General features: G+C 46.7%; 1 protein-coding gene across 14 annotated transcripts in view; it reads right to left on the bottom strand.

Annotated features, from left to right (window-relative positions):
* ARSG (arylsulfatase G) overlaps positions 1 to 16,858 on the bottom strand; it is a 187,273-nt gene that overhangs the window by 86,126 nt on the left and 84,289 nt on the right. For 10 of the 14 annotated variants that reach the window (XM_034942764.3, XM_063599344.1, XM_034942762.3 and 7 more), the window contains exons 3-6: positions 14,398 to 14,585; positions 11,017 to 11,064; positions 6,511 to 6,622; positions 1,538 to 1,675 (exon numbers count right to left, since the gene is read on the bottom strand). In XM_034942764.3, the coding sequence (XP_034798655.1) occupies positions 1,538 to 1,675; positions 6,511 to 6,622; positions 11,017 to 11,064; positions 14,398 to 14,585 (486 nt within the window). The remainder of the gene's footprint in view (positions 1 to 1,537; positions 1,676 to 6,510; positions 6,623 to 11,016; positions 11,065 to 14,397; positions 14,586 to 16,858) is intronic. The other 4 variants (XM_055101708.2, XM_057300298.2, XM_055101709.2 and 1 more) reach the window with 1 other exon arrangement.

Genomic DNA, 16,858 nt, shown 5'->3' with positions numbered 1-16,858 from the left:
GCCTCGAGCGATCGTGGAGGATTACCCAGTGTAATCCCAAAGCACTGGGATTACAGGTAGGAGCCACCACACACAGCCCACTTCTTTGTTTTTCTTATTTACTTTTATTTTATTTTACTTTTCATTTTATATTTTTTTTGAGACAGGGTCTCACTCTGTCACCCAGGCTGGAATGCAGTGACACAATCTTGGCTCACTGCAACCTATGCCTCCCAGGCTCAAGTGATCCTCCATCCTCAGCCTACCAAGTAGCTGGAACAACATGTACAGATCACCACGCCTGGCTAATTTTTGTATTGCTTGTAGCGACAGAGTTTCACCATGTTGCCCAACTAGTCTTGAACTCCTAGACTCAAACAATCTGCCCATCTGGGCCTCCCAAAGTGCTGGGATTATAGGCATGAGCTACCACCCCCAGCCTTTTGTTAATTAGTAGTTTCTAATATTTCAAAATCAGGAGGTTTCACATAAAAGCCAGGTATCCTATCTCTGTTGTAAAATGAAAAGATGTGACATTCCAGGTTCACATTTTCACAAAGAAGCACCAAGCAGCTGGAGCTAGGTAGTAGCTGCCCCCTTCAGATGGGGCATGTGCTTACAGGTTCACTGTAGACCCCACCACTCCCTAATGCCTTACGTTCATCCTGCTTCCCTCTTTAAGGTTACCTATCTGTGCCTTCTAGATGTGGGAATTTGTAACTTCTGTCTGGTAGAATGAAGGATAGCTCCCAAAGATAAGCAGGGTCTAATTCCTGGAATCTGTGAATGTTACGGTGTATGGCAAAAGAGAGTTTTCAGGTGGAATTATGTTAAGGGTCTTGAGGTAGGGGGATCACCTTGGATTCTCCTGGTGGACCCTAAACACCATCACAAGTGCTATCGTAAGTGGGAGCCAGAGGGGAGATTTGACTGAAGACGCAAGTGAACAACAGAATTAGAGTTGAGAATGATATGGCCATAGCTCAGAAATGCCAGAAGCTGGAAAAGGCAAGGAAGGAATTCTCCCTAGAGACTCCCCAAGAAAACAGTCCTGCTGATGCCTTGATTTTAGCCCCCTAAGACTCATTTCAGACATCTGGCCTCCAGATCTGTAGCAGGGTAAGTTACTGTTGTTTTAGCTACTAAATTAGTGGTTGGTTGTTACAGCAGCAATGGAAAAGTAATACATCCTGCCAGCTAGTGAGCTCAACAAATGCCTTGAGTGCCCAGAGTGCAGTGGGCAGGCCCTACCCTCGAGGAGCTTGTACCCTAGAAGGAGAGGACAAAATGATCATGGCAGTGGAACGTGATCAAAGCAACAGAGGGATAAGCCCCAGGGACTCTAGGAACATACCTGAGGAATCTCTAATCCAGGACTGCAGATTTCCAGAAGGGGCTGTTTTCCAGCTTTACTCATAGGAGACATGTATGCATCCATCTCTGCTGAGCAGCAAAACTCTGCCATGGCCTCAAGCGTGCTGAGGCCAAGGGACATGCTGTGTGTGCACGGGTAGGTGGAGGCAGGGGGAGGCCCTGCGGAGGGAGGGAGACTCCTCACCTTGCACGCTGGATGAACTGGGTTGCTTTCTCAGCATACTTCTGGGCAAGGCTGCTCAAGTTCACCGGCTGCTCCACAATGTTGAGGTTTTCATAAAGAGGGAGGGCCACGTCAGTGGAACAGTCTCTTTGAAGGTTCCTGTGTGGAAACCACAGACCATAGAGTATTCATTTCCTACGTACTCACAGAGCAGAACTAAATGCTTTAATGCAACAATGCATATGTACATAAATACAACACTCTGGCCCCAAATGATTTTTCTGGTTGGCCATTTCCTCCAAGTGTAAAAGTCTATGCATAATGCTTTCTTCCATTCCCTTTGAATAGATATTTATGTTCCATGGACGAGCTGACCACTCTGTAAAGCTTACAAAGACTCTCGTGAGCTAGGGACATTATTTTTTATTACTTGCATTTTGCGGGGAGAGAAACTGAGGTCTAAAGAACCTAAATGATGTCAAGCAGAGTCCCACCACCAATCAGTAGCCCCATTGCTGGCTTTCTCTGCTGTCTCACTTCAATCCCAGCCTCTGTGTATGGCGTGCAACTCAGCGTTTTCCGAAGTCAACAATTGGGACTTCATGTAATACCAGGTCTGTCAATAGGACAGAATATATAAGATGGGCCAGGTGCAGTGGCTCATGCCTGTGATCCCAGCACTTTGGGAGACCGAGGCCAGCAGATCACTTGAGGTCAGGAGTTCGAGACCAGCCTGGCCAGCAGGGTGAAACCCTGTCTCTACTAAAAATACAAAAATTAGCTGGGCATGGCAGTGCACATCTGTAATCCCAGCTACTCGGGAGGCTGAGGCAGGAGAATCATTTGAACCCGGGAGGCGGAGGTTGCAGTGAACTGAGATCATCCCACTGCACTCTACCCTGGGTGACAGAGTGAGACTCCGTCTCAAAAATAAATAAATAAATAAAAAGGAATACATAAGATGGGTTGGGACAATTTTAATTTTAAGCCATGTTTGCAGAATTTGGAGAAACTTCAGCAGTTGGAAAAAAAATACTAGTCAAACTAATAACATCTCCTGGGGAAAAAAAAAAAAAAAAAAAAAAGCTCATGGCCAGACACGGTGGCTCACGCCTGTAATCCCAATACTTTGGGAGGCTGAGGCAGGCAGATCACCTGAGGTCAGAAGTTCAAGACCAGGCCAGGCACAGTGGCTCACGCTTGTAATCCCAGAACTTTGGGAGGCCAAGGCGGGTGGATCACCTAAGGTCAGGAGTTCAAGACCAGCCTGGCCAACATGGTGAAACCCCATCTCTACTAAAAATACAAAAATTAGCCGTGGTGCTGCACGCCTGTAGTCTCAGCTACTCAGGAGGCTGAGGCAGGAGAATTGCTTGAACCTAGGAGGCGGAGGTTGCAGTGAGCTGAGATTGCGCCATTGTACTACAGCCTGGGCGACAAGAGCAAAACTGCATCTCAAGACAAAACAACACAAGCTCAAGTTTTGGTCTTACAGATTGAAATGAATCCGACCCATAGCTGCCCATCAATGTGGCTGAGTCATGGTCTGACTCTGGTCATGATCTCTGGCAAGTTACTTAAGCTCCCAGAGTTATCTGCTTATCCGTGGCATTGGAGGGCCTGTGCCATCCTTACAGGGGAGGTGGTGGTCTAAAGGAGATAACAAATGGTTAGTGCATTGCACACAGCTTCAGTGTATTAGGAATTCTGAAAAATCTCAAGCTCTCAGTCCTGGTCACCAAAGAGAACCAAGAGAGAAGCTGAGAGCAATGCAGACAGAGGTGGTAATGAATGGAGTTCTCTCAGGCAAATACGTCGTCCTAATAGTGCTGGGAAGGATTTGTGAAGAAATCAAAACTTCCCATCACACCCACATGCACACACACCCCATTACAGAAATATAGGAGATATGGTCAGACTGTGTAGATAATTGTCAAAAACCACAATTTTTGTTTTGTTTTGTTTTTTTGACACAGGGTCTCACTCTGTCGCCCAGGCTGAAGTGCAGTGGCACAATCTCAGCTCATTGCAGCCTCAAACTCCCATCTTAGCCTCCTGAGCAGCTGAGACTATAGGTGTGTGCCACCACACCCGGCTAATTTTTGTATTTTTTGTAAAGAACGGGTTTCACCATGTTGCCCAGGCTGGTCTCAAACTCCTGAGCTCAAGCAATCCACCCGCCTCGGCCTCCCAAAGTGCTGGGATTACAGGCATCCCAAATTTTTTAAAAGAGAAAAAGAATTATCACCATGCTGGGCATTATAACACTAATCGCATATTTATGTTGAATTTTTCAGCTTTTTATTATACCATTGCAACTCCATGAGTCATTTACCTTCTTTCCTGTTTTTCTCTCTCTCCTAAGCCACCCATTTTTTCTCTGTTTGATTTTTTTCTTTTTTTTTTTTTGAGACAGGATCTGGCTCTGCCACCCAGGCTGAAGTGCAGTGGCGTAATCTCAGCTCACTGCAACCTCCTCCCCAAGCCATCCCCCCACCTCAGCCTCCTGTGTAGCTGGGACTACAGGCACGGGCCACCACACCCGGCTAATTTTTGTATTTTCTGTAGAGATGGGGTTTTGTTGTGTTGACCAAGCTGATCTCAAACTCCTGGGCTCACAAGGTCCACCCACCTCAGCCTCCCAAAGTGCTGGGATTACAGGAGTGACCCACTGCACCTGGCTGTCTACTGGATTTTTAACATAGATTAAAAAGAGATTTTTAACACAGATTAAAAATTAAAAAATAAAAATAAAAAAATACAGAAGGATTGAAATTAAAAAAAAAAAAAAAAGAAGAAGAAGAACAAAAAGAAGGCCAGGTGCAGTGGCTCATGCCTGTAATCCCAGCATTTCGGGAAGCCAAGGTAGGCAGATCACTTGAGGTCAGGAGTTCAAGACCAGCTTGGCCAACATGGTGAAACCCCATCTCTACTAAAAATACAAAACTCAGCCAGGCATGGTAACACAAGCCTGTAATCCCAGCTACTCAGGTGACTGAGGCAGGAAAATCACTTGAACCTGGGAGGCGGAAGTTGTAATGATCAGAGATTGTGCTACTGCACTCCAGCCTGGGCAACAGAACGAGACTCCATCCTTCCAAAAAATAAATTAATTAAAATTTTTAAATTTTAAAAAGAGACTGGCTGACATATGTCATACCTTCATATGGCCAGGTGGGATTACAGGTATGCCCAGCAGGCCACAGTGGGTGAGAAGGGCAGCAGGATGCTCTATAGCCTTGCTTCTCGTGCCATAATGTGCAGAATCCCTGGGCTGGTTTTTGTTTTTGTTTTTTGAGACTGGATCTTACTCTGTCACCCAGGGTGAAGTGCAGTGATGCAATCATAGCTCACTGCATGCATAAGTCTTGTTAAAAAGCAGACCTGGGGGTAGGATGTGAATCTGTGCACTTCTACCAAGCATGTAAGTGATATCCACCATGCTGGTTCAATGACTACGCTATGAGTAGCAAAGATAGGAAGGGCATATGGGCTCTGGACTCAGAGAGACCTGGATTGGAATCTCCATTCCTACCTCTTTCCAGCTCCGGTGCAACCTAGGCAACATAAGCTTCCTTATCTGTAAAATCAGGTATCAGGTTGGTGCAAAAGTAATTGTGGTTTTACTTTCAACAGCAAAAACCGCAATTACTTTTGCACCAACCTAAGAAATACCTACCTCACACAGTGGTCACGTGGATTACAGATAAATATAGACAGTGCTTAGAATGTAACAATTTCTCAATAAAGACCCACTATTATATTAACTATTGTTTTATAGATAGACGAGCTGAGACTCACACCTTTCCCAAGTGGCTCAGACAACTGTAGCCTTAGAAATAACCACAGTGCACTGTCCGAACAAGGGAACACGTGTTTTGTGCTGCTTTATTACCTGAGTGAGGCTTATCATCTTTTTTTTGTGATCATAAATGCATCTCAGGATACTTAGGAAATACAATGACAAAGAGGAAAATAAAGAGAAAGTGGAGAAAGAGTCACCGCTGGGTGTGGTGACTCACGCCTGAAATCCCAGCACTTTGGGAGGCCGAAGTGGGCAGATCACCTGAGGTCAGGAGTTCAAGACCAGCCTGGCCAACATGGCGAAACCCCGTCTCTTCTAAAAATACAAAAATTAGCCTGGTGTGGTAGTGGGTACCTGTAATCCCAGCTACTCAAGAGGCTGAGGCAAGAGAATCTCTTGAACCAGGGAGGCAGAGGTTGCAGTGAGCCGAGATCGCGCCACTGCGCTCTAGCCTGGGTGACAGAGCAACACTCCGTCTCAAAAAAAAAAAAAAAAAGAAAAAAGAAAATGAAAACCCTGAGTCCCACGACCAGAGAGATTCCTTGATAACATTTTGGCATATCTCCTTTGAGTCTCCGTTGATAGGACTACAAAGATAGGGTTACAGAGCTCATTAGGATCTTACTGTTGATGACTTGCTTCCTGCTTTTTTTTTTCACTTACTATTATATCATAAGCATTTTCCCATTTCATTAAATGTTTTTTCAAAACATCCTATTTGGTGCCTGTTTGGCATTCCAACATCAGAATGCTGGCTTAGTTGTCCATGCGGGGAGAAGCTCAAAAGGAATCCTGCGCACTTTCTCTCTCTCTCTCTCTCTCTCTGTCTGTCTCTCTCCCTCCCTCCCTCCTTATGTCCAGTGTCTGGGCTAGAAGCAAAGACAGCAGGCAGAGGAGGAGGGAGGCCCCACATGTGTGAGACCCTGGCAGCACAAGCCTCTCCCTAGCTGAGCTCAATAGTCTGAGGAACCTGGAAAATTTCAATAGAAGAATTTTGTGGACCTCATCGTTGAAAGGTTTCTTGCACTCCCTGCAAATAACACATTTAAATTTGCACAGAATGTACCGTGTATCTTATTTGCCGTCTTAACTGTTTCCTGTCTGCATCTTTAATTTATTGCTGATGGACCACAGTCTTGGAACTTTGCCTTGTCCTGGAGCCTATCGCAAATGTGTCAGACAGCATTACCTTGATGGTCCATCACCCTGTGGACACGCTGGACAAGGAGGGTGGTTGTAGCCTGGAGTATCAGTACAGCCCATATCATGGCTATATGGGATTCCAAAGTAGTAATCAAAACCTGGAATAGAAGCAACCGGTTAGCACCCCCACGTGGCTGCGACTCCATGTGCTTGCCTTTGTACACCCACGACAAAAATGTAATTTCCTATGATTTAATACTGCAGTGCTATAGAGTATGTAATTATAAGAGGATTTGATTAATATCCCTTTGTAGTATGCATAGAAAATCACTTTGCTGGGTTCTGGCTGTTAGATTAGATTTGCAAAACATCTTGTGATTAGAATTAACCCAGTTTGGGAGGAAGTGGAGAGAATTATTGAATGCCTAACATCTTCAACGAAATTATGGACATACTCAGTATTTGGTGAAAACCTACTATATACATGACACTTTAAGGGATAAAAAAAAAAAAAACAGTTGTTCTTAGCTGCCACAACCACAGAGAAAAAAAAATTATAAAAAATTTTTTAGAAACAATAAATTCTGCCTTCAAGAGACTTTTCATGTGAGGAGAAAATAAGATATAAAGATTAAGAAATAAGAGATGAATAGGTGAGCCAACAAGAGTGATCACAGGAAGTTACCCCCGATAGAGATGGTGGGATGGGGATGGGGCAGGAATCTCAAAATGCTCCTTGAAAGATACTGCCTTTCAGCTGGGACTCAAAAGGCTGGCAGAATTTGGGCTTGGAGTGGTGGAGTGAAGGTGAGGGATGGAAGGGTGTAAGCATTGAAACCCAAAGCCTTTGTGTTGAAGTTTTCTTCTGAGTTCCTCCTTCCTTCTATCTCTTCTCCAGCCCAAGCTTTATTTATTTATTTATTTTATTTTATTTTTTGAGACGGAGTCTCGCTCTGTCGCCCAGGCTGGAGTGCAGTGGGGAAATCTCGGCTCAATGCAAGCTCCGCCTCCCAGGTTCATGCCATTCTCCTGCCTCAGCCTCCTGAGTAGCTGGGACTACAGGCACCTGCCACCACGCCCGGCTAATTTTTTGTATTTTTAGCAGAGATGGGTTTTCACCGTGTTAGCCAGGATGGTCTCAATCTCCTGACCTCGTGATACACCCACCTCAGCCTCCCAAAGTGCTGGGATTACAGGTGTGAGCCACTGCGCCCCGCCCAGCCCAAGCTTTTAATCAAAGGCTATAGCTGCATATGCAGCTAGAATGCAAAAATTCTCCAGAAAAAGGAAACCTTCCCCAATTACCCGGGTAACTGCTTCAGCTCTCTTTATTTCCTAGAGGTAGATAGAACTCAAATCTCACAAAGAATTGCTATTTCTCATTAGCCTCAAATTCCAGGCCCAGGAATAGGGAGAGCTGTGTTTTCAGCTTCAACTCCTGCCCCTCCAAATCGTTTTTGGCCCTCTCTATAAGCACACTTCCTAAAAGAAGCAAGCTCTCTTCAGTTCCCTGTGAGCCTCATGCTTTGGGGCCTCGGTGGCTTTGCCTGGAATTCTCTGCTCTGTGTCTCTCACAGGTGAAACTGCATTAGCACTTCCCAGCCCAGTTTGAGTGTGAAGTTTCCTACAGAATTTCCCTGCTCTTCACTGCATCCCGCCTGCCACAGCCCTGCACTCAACCCATTCTCCTAGTGTAGCCTACAGACTTTTTATCATCTGGGTAATACCGTCTTCCCCATTAGTGATGCACTCCTCGAGTTAGACATTAGATCTTTGCCAACCCAATATGTGGTGTATGTAGAATAACTAGTAGATGTTTGTTGCATTTTTTTTTCTTTTTGAGACGGAGTCTCAGTCTGTCTCCCAGGCTGGAGTGCAGTGGCACGATCTCAGCTCACTGCAACCTCCACCTCCTGGGTTCAAGCGATTCTCGTGCTTCAGCCTCCCGAGTAGCTGGGACTACAGGCACCTGCCACCACGCCCAGCTAATTTTTGTATTTTTGTAGAGATGGGATTTCAGCATGTTGGCCAGGCTGGTTGCAAACTGCTGACCTCAAGTAATCCACCTGCCTCGGCCTCCCAAAGTGCTGGGACTATAGGCATGAGCCACCACGCCCAGCCTGTTTGTTGTATTTTTAAAAAATTGATACCTTCATGCTAACTTGGTTTGCACAAATGGATTTAGCTACCCCCTAGGTACACAACATAGCCCTGAAATGCTACTGCATCCGGTATCAGGATGACTCTCCACCAAGGAGAGCAAACTTCTGCCGGAAAGAGCCAAATAGTAAACATTTTAGGTTTTGTGGGTCAGATGATCTCTGTTAAGGCCACTCAACTCTGCCATTGTAGCGCAAACACACCCACAGACAATATGTACACAAATGACTGTACATATTGGCTGTTTTCTTTCTTTTTTTTTTTTTTCTTGAGATGGAGTTTCAGTTTTGTCGCCTAGGCTGGAGTGGTGCAATCTCAACTCACTGCAACCTCCACCTCCTGGGTTCAAGCAGTTCCCCTGCCTCAGCCTCCCAAATAGCTGGGGTTACAGGCATGCACCACCGTGCCGAGCTAATTTTTTATTTTTTTAGTAGAGACAGGGGTTCACCATGTTGGCTGATCTCAAACTCCTGACCTCAGGTGATCCACCCACCTCGGCCTCCCAAAGTGCTGGGATTACAGGCGTGAGCCACCATGCTTGGCCTTGCTGTTTTCTAATAAAATTTTATTTACAAAAACAGCTAGCATACTGGATTTGGACCACAGGTCTATGCCAACCACTGATCTAAGTCACAGGCATCCTCATACCCCAGTGTTAGAAAGACTTCGTTGTGTTTGCAGGAGCCCTGACCTGAGGAACAGCCCAGGGCAGCAAGAGGAGCGTGGGTGCTTAGAAGGAATGTGGAAGTGTGCTTGGCATAACCCAGGGCATGTGAAGTTTTTTTTCTGACTTCCTCCTTCATTCTGTCTCTTCTCCAACCCAAGCTTTTAATCAAAAGATTAACCAGGCATGGTGGCGGGCACCTGTAGTCCCAGCTACTTGGGAGGCTGAGGCATGAGAATCACTTGAACCAGGGAGGCAGAGGTTGCAGTGAGCCGAGATCATGTCACTGCACTCCAGCCTGGGAGACAGAGTGAGACGGGGAACCAGGACAGTGCACCACAGAGAGGATGTAAGAGGCAGGAGGGAAAAGGAGTGAACTTGGACATAAGCATGAAGAAACCTCAGAGTGTCCATGCCAGAAGGCTTTTTGGAATTGTCTGGTCCAAAGAGCAAATAGGTAGGAGGTACTCTTTCTTCCCACTTCCCACACCCACAGCAGACACCAGATCCATCATGGTACCACTTCCTGCTGCATAGGAGCTGGTCTCAGTATCCCCTCACCACAGGAATACGCCCTCAAGGTGCCAACACCTGATCTGGTCCAACCCCTCAATTGTCAAGTGAGAAAACTGAAGACCAAGGAGGAAACAAGTTCTGGAGTAATTTTTAGTGAGTGCAAAAGCCAGGTCTTCACTTCTCCCATCTGTCATTTTTTTTAAAGCATGTGCGGACGATGCCACGAATGCCCACCTGGGAAAAGGGGCTCAAGGGAGGAGAGGGAGAGGAATGAGCATCAAAGGCGAGGTAAGAGTTGAAGAAGACGTCATCCAATGGGGTTACTGACCAGTGGGTCCCTGCTGAAGGCTGGCTCCAGGCCAACCCTCTGAAAGTCATTCTCCAAATGCAAAAATCTTCCAATGCAAACCTTCCGCCAGGTCTAGGACAGAACAATTCAGCCGTTTTCCATAGAGATAGGGAGAGATACTAGGGCAAGGGAGGGGAGAAGTCTGCAAAGTAGTCAGAGAATCACATTTGCTTATAAAATGGCAGAAGAGGAAGGGGCCAGGGACAGCAGAAGCCACCAAAGCTGAGATCATGGTAAATGCCTTTAAGAGAAAGTCCATGGCTTCCTATAGGAAATGGAAAAGGTCAGTGGCACGAACTGCAACTTTGAAAAACCATCAATAATTCAGTGAATTGGACGTTTGGAGAATCCGCCCTTCAGCAAAGTGATTTTCAGAGAACCAGTTTTGGTAGCTTGATCTTGGCCTACTTCCCCAAGGCCAGAGGGTGAGGAAGCAAAGGCTGCAGGAAGAGGCCAAGAGGCAGCATCTCCTGTTTGGGTCTATGGCCAGGTTTCCTGCTTCGGTGAACCCATCAGTCAATTTTTACCTCTTCCCAGATTAGCCATGTCTGGACCTCATGGGGCAGAATGTTCCCTGAGGTGTAAAGAACTGAGAGATGGCAAAAAAGCTGATGGGCCTGTGATGGGGCAGTTGGAAGGGCAAACAGGCACCAAGGAAGGACAGTCAAGGAAGATGCCAGCAAGTGGGATGTAAGGTCCCGGAGAGCCCTGGCACCCCAAATGCACTCAAATGACCTCGTGAACAAAGATGTCCTAACTTAGGGTTGCCCCCAGAGACAGGATGGCTTAGCTGTTCATGGAGTCTTACACAGAGACCTTTATTTTCTGTTTCCCAGGCAACAAATCCCCAAAAGAATTCTTACCACGGAAGTTGGGGTGATAAGAGCCGTGGTGTCCAAGATGCCATTTGCCTGTAGAAAAACATAAGAGAGATTTTCAGAGGAATCCCCATAGGGGTACCACGGCCCCCTGAGGAGCTGATCACACACTCAGCTCTCCATTAGCTTCGCCTCGCACTGTGGACAAGCCAAAAGAAGCTGCAATGTGGTGTACAAGCCAGGCTTTGCTCTCTGGGGCCGAGACGGTGTCCACAGGGACACATAAAGGATGACTCCAGACTCACACGGGAAACCACAGTGAAAGGGGAAGACAGCCCATCACCAGGAGCCCAGAGAAGCCTGAGCCTCTGCCCCTCAAAGAGGGCTCCACAGACACAGCAACCCCACATGGGCTCCTTCACTTTGCCCTCCTGCACTGGGGCCCTGCAAAGTCACCAGGCGGCCCAGGGTGCAGGTGCACCGCCCCACATCGTCTCAGAAATGCCCGCTTCCTGCCTGGTTTCATCATCTTCCTCTCTGGCCAACATCAGCAGCCCGCAGTTCAAGCACCGAGACACCTACGGGGCAGCAAATGAGGAAACTCAGACACCCTGCTGCTCCTCGGTCTGCAAATGCGTTCAATCTGGGGGAATAATTGGGCAATGTGTGGCAAGAGCTCTGACAGTGTCAGAACTCTCTGATCTGCTCTTCCGCTCTGAGGAGTAGACCCCAGGGACGCCACCCCCATGGTGAGGGGGCAAAGAAAAGAATGTGGTACAAAGATTGAGACGCTGGCAGCATTAAACCGCTCAAACGAGAGATTAACGGGCAACCACAGGAGTATGTCTAAGTACATTATTTGATGTGGCCTCAATAAGGAACTATCGAACTATTTTTTCAAGACAACTGCATGTAGCAAAAATTAAGAATCGGTGAAACTGGATGAAGGGCCTCTAGGAGTCCATTATTCCCTCCCTGCAACTGCTCTATGGGATTGAAAAAAAAAGATTAATAAAAAATTGAGAGAAATGGGCTCTCAATTTCTCTCAATTGAGTGGCTCATGTCTGTAATCCCAGCACTTTGGGAGGCCGAGGCAGGCGGATCACATGAGGCCAGGAGTTTGAGACTAGCCTGGGCAACGTGGCAAAACCTTATCTCTACTAAAAATACAAAAATTAGCTGGGTGTGGTGGTGCACGCCTGTAATCCCAACTACTCGGGAGGCTGAGGCAGGAGAATCACTTGAACCCGGGAGGTGGGGGTTGCAGTGGGCAGAGATTGAGCCACTGTACTCTAGCCTGGGCGACAGAGTAAGACTTTGTCCCAAATAAACAAAAAAAATGGAGAGAAATGGATTAAGCATTATGTGAAATATTTGGATTAAACATTACATGGGAACATGACATTATATTAAAATTATGAAAAGTATTGTTTAATCATAAAAATTATACTATGTAAAATTATATTACATGGAAACATAGAATAATGTGAAAGGGGGAAAAGTGGAGCCCAGTGGTATTCGCACAGCTAGTCAACACATAAACATGGACCAAGATTAGAAGCAAAGTGAGTGTTGTAAAAGGATCTGATATTCCTTTGGTGGGTCTTTAATTTTTCCTAAAAGTGTACTTTCGTTCATAATTGCAACAGCTGGATATGCTTAAATATCCTGTCCAGGATGTGCAAAAGGTGTCGTGAGTGGTGAGGGGGTGAGGAATGGCAGCTAAACAGTTAAGCTGCAAACAGTTGCTTACTGGGAGTTTAAAGGCATGAAGACGGAGGGGCCAGTGAGGTCAAATTCAGCTCCAGAAGAAGCCAGCTCCACTTCTGCAGCATAGGGGCTGAGTCTGGGACAGCCCTGGGACCTAACCCTTCCTGGCTATGAGTTTTATTATTTATTTACTTATCTGTAGATACAGAGTCTCACTATGGTGCCCAGGCTGGTCTCGATCTCCTGGGCTCGAGGGATCCTCCCACCTCAGCCTTCCATAGTGCTGGGATTACAGGCGTGAGCCACTTCGTTCAGCTGGCTGTGAGGTTTACATGGACGCATGTAACTGGCCTAGTAAGGAGAGTCAGCCCACAGTGGCAGTTTCACAAATGGTGTCTTGGTGTTGATGTTGTTAACATAATGACTCCTTGGGGTATGGGAAGAAAGGGATTGAAAAAAGAGAAGTGTGTGACCTTAATTGGTCTCTCCTACAGCCTGGGACTTACCCCTTCTGGGACAAAGAATGCCGCACTCCAGGTTGAGCTTCCATAAAAGGATATCAGGCTCTTTAACCCAGAGTGGGATAAAAGGGCCAATAGCAGAGGCACCAGCCCTGGGTCTGGGTAGAACAACCTCCCACAGGTTCACACGGTTCAGACACCCAAGGCATGCCCACAGGGCCACCCGCTTGTGGTCGCACCCTCCCTCCCTTGCAATTTCCTGTATAGTGGAGGAGGCAGGGATCCCAAGGGGTCCAGCTCTTTGAGAGTTAGACTAACAAACACAGGGAGCTGAGGATTCTTCTGGGAATACTGGGCTGTCTTGGCTCCTGGAGGGGAGAAGGGCAGTGAGGCAGAGCCTCAGGGCAAGGCTGGGAACAGATATACCTGCCTAGACCTGGCCTCCACCCCTCCAGGTTAGGCAGCTTCTCTTCACCGGCCTGAAACTCAGTTCTCTTGCCAATACAATAATCATCTTCATGCCAGTAAACAGCCCAGTGCCTAGCACATAATAAATGCTGAGTAAGAGATGCCTAAAAAAATGTTTTAAAGGAGAGGAAGTCATTGGACAATGTGGCAGACGTTGCTGGTCTCCCAGCAATGCCCATGTCCCCATGTATCCTGCTAATAGAACTGTGGTTTTGTTCAAAGGGAGGAAGATTACCATGCCCAAGTTCAAGTCAGTCACTACAATGCTGTCCCCAGTTTCTCAATCTGGGAGTGCAGCAGTGAGGCGTGGCCAAAAGACCCAGCTCTGGCCAATAAGATATAAGTGCAATTCTTGGGGTACAGGCAGAGCTGAGCCACCTCCCTTCTCTTCTTCCTTCCTTGAGCCAAATCGTGGTTCAGGGGCCTAAAGTCGCTGGATGGCAGTCATGAGGCAGTGAGCATGAGGACAAACACCAAACACCAACATGCTAAGGATGGCAGAGCAGAAAGATCGAGTGAGAGCACCTGGCTCCCGGCAGCATCTTTGAGCAGCTGAATTAATGAAAGCAACCACTTACCACAAAACTTGCTATAATGGGAGGAAAATAGCTCCATGTATGTTTTAATTCACTGTTAGGTCTTTTCAGTTCCTTATAGCTGAGAGCATCCCTAACTCACACAGCAAGACATGAACAGGAAAGCAGACAGGCAGTATGTTGGGAATTTGCAAACACAAGGCGGCTGCCACTGCAGTAAATGCAGCAGGCAGACGGGGCCCAGAGTTACCTATTATCCCAGTGACGTAACCCGCCTGCTGCAGCACCTCTGCCAAGGTGGTCTCGTTGAGCGGAAGGCCTCCCACAGAGGTGACTGCAAAGTTGCGTGTGACTCCATTGCGAAGGCCAAGCCGGCCGGTGAGCAAGGAAGCCCGGGAGGGTGAGCAGGTGGAGGCAGCTGCATGGAAATCCACAAACCTGCAGGGAAAGGACAGTGGTCAGGACCGCACCAACCACAGGAAGCCAGAGTGAAAGAAAAGGCAGTGCCCACTCAGTTCCTGCAATTTCAGTGCTCAAAGATCAAAGATCACCCAGTCATGGAACAAGTCAGGAAATGGGATTTCTGGCCAGGCGCGGTGGCTCACCCCTGTAATCCCAACACTTTGAGAGGCTGAGGTGGGAGGATCACCTGAGGTCAGGAGTTCAAGACCAGCCTGGCCAACATGGTGAAACCCCGTCTCTACTAAAAATATAAAAATTAGCTGGGTGCAGTGGCGTGCGCCTGTAGTCCCGGCTACTCAGGAGGCTGAGACAGGAGAATTGCTTGAACCTGGGAGGCGGAGGTTGCGGAGAGCCAAGAGCACGCCACTGCACTCCAGCCTGGGTGACAGGAGCGAGACTCCATCTCAAAAAAGAAAACAAAACAAAACAAAAAAAGGAAATAGGATTTCTGGGTTTCAGGAAAAAGAAACCCAGAGAGGCAACACAAGTAGTCCAAGTTTCCACAACTCATTCAAATGGATTAAATCCAACAAATTCAATCTTATTTATTCGAAGATTCCACATTTCAAATGTGCCTACTTACTAACGTTGTATGTTTTTCATCCCAAAATCAATACTTGAGGTGATTTAGGGTCATTTGCGGATATAGGCAGACCTGCAAAGTTTGAGTAGCTTTGGCGCACACATTCTCAGTGGAGGCTGAAGGAGGTGACCCTCTCCCTTCTGGTTTCAGCTCTCATATCGCACTGTAAACAAATGTCCTCACAGTCTATTTAGAGCCATGGCTTTTGCATTTTTGTGTTTTGTGTTGGTGGTTTCACTGTGGAAAATGGCCCCCAGATGTAGTGCCTACGTGCTGTGTAGTGTTCCTAAGCACTCAAAGGCTTTGATGTGCCTTATGGAGAAAATGTATGTGTTAGGACCAGGTGCGGTGGCTCACGCCTGTAATCCCAACACTTTGGGAGGCCGAGGCAGGTGGATCACTTGAGGTCAGGAGCTCAAGACCAGCCTGGTCAACATGGTGAAACCCTGTCTCTACCGATAATATTTTTTAAAAAATTAGCTGGGTGTGGTGGCAGGTGCCTGTAACCCCAGCTACTTGGGAGGCCAAGGCAGGAGAATCGCTTCAACCCAGGAGGTGGAGGTTGCAGTGAGCCGAGATCACACCACTGCACTCCAGCCTGGGCGACAGAGCAAGACTCCAACTCAAAAAAAAAAATACATACATATATATATGTGTATATATATATGTACATAAAATAAGGTATCTTTACACAGCAGCATTCATAAAATACAGTTATGTATTAATTTAATTAGTGAATGAAAAAATTGTGAACAGATGCCCATAGGAAGCTAACTCCATATTTTCCCTGGGAGCAAAAGAGTCAGTATTCCCCAATTCAGTACTCACGGTGGCTTGATAGAACATAACTATTATCAATAACAAGAATTGACTGAGGTCGGGCGTAGTGGTTCACTCCTTTAATCCCAGCACTTTGGGAGGCTGAGGCAGGTGGATCAACTGAGGTCAGGAGTTGGAGACCAGCCTGGCCAACATGGCGAAACCCCATCTCCACAAAAAATACAAAAATCAGCCAGGCATGGTGGTGCATGCCTGTAACCCCAGCTACTTGGGAGGCTGAGGCAGGAGAATCGCTTGAACCCAGGGGTTGGAGGTTGCAGTGAGCCAAGATCGCGTCACTGCACTCCAGTCTGGATGACAGAGCAAGAGTCTGTATCAAAAAATTTAAAAAAAGAATTGACTGAATCTATTACCTATTACTGTATGCCCAGTCCTTTTTTAGACATTGTTGAGAAATACAAAAGAATTCTAGCCATTATCCTATCCTCAAGGAACATGCAGAAACAAGACATTGAGTGACAAGACGTGAGCAAATGTAAGTCACAACAATGCACAATGGCATGTAATTAAGACCCCAAATAGATGGATAGAGCCACAGGACATGGAGATAAAGAATGCTCTAGGATTGAGATACGGAGAAAGAACTGGATGACGGTCCAAGGTTTAGAGAAATCTCCATAGAGGAAGTGGCACAGAGGTTGGAATCAATCTAAAAGATGGGACTGTTATGAACACTTCAAAAAGCACAAGGACAGGCATTCCTGGTGGAGGAATAGCACGATATTCTTATTTTTGCAAAAGGAAACACTGAAAGGATACACCAGAAGCTAATAAAAGAATGGTTTCCCACAAGAGGAGGGAGAAACAATATGTGGAGGGGGAAAGC

Source organism: Pan paniscus, chromosome 19 (assembly GCF_029289425.2).
Source record: "Pan paniscus chromosome 19, NHGRI_mPanPan1-v2.0_pri, whole genome shotgun sequence".
NCBI classification, from domain to species: Eukaryota; Metazoa; Chordata; class Mammalia; order Primates; family Hominidae; genus Pan; species Pan paniscus.
Note: the sequence above shows the minus strand (reverse complement) of the source record. Positions and strands in the feature narration are given on the sequence as shown.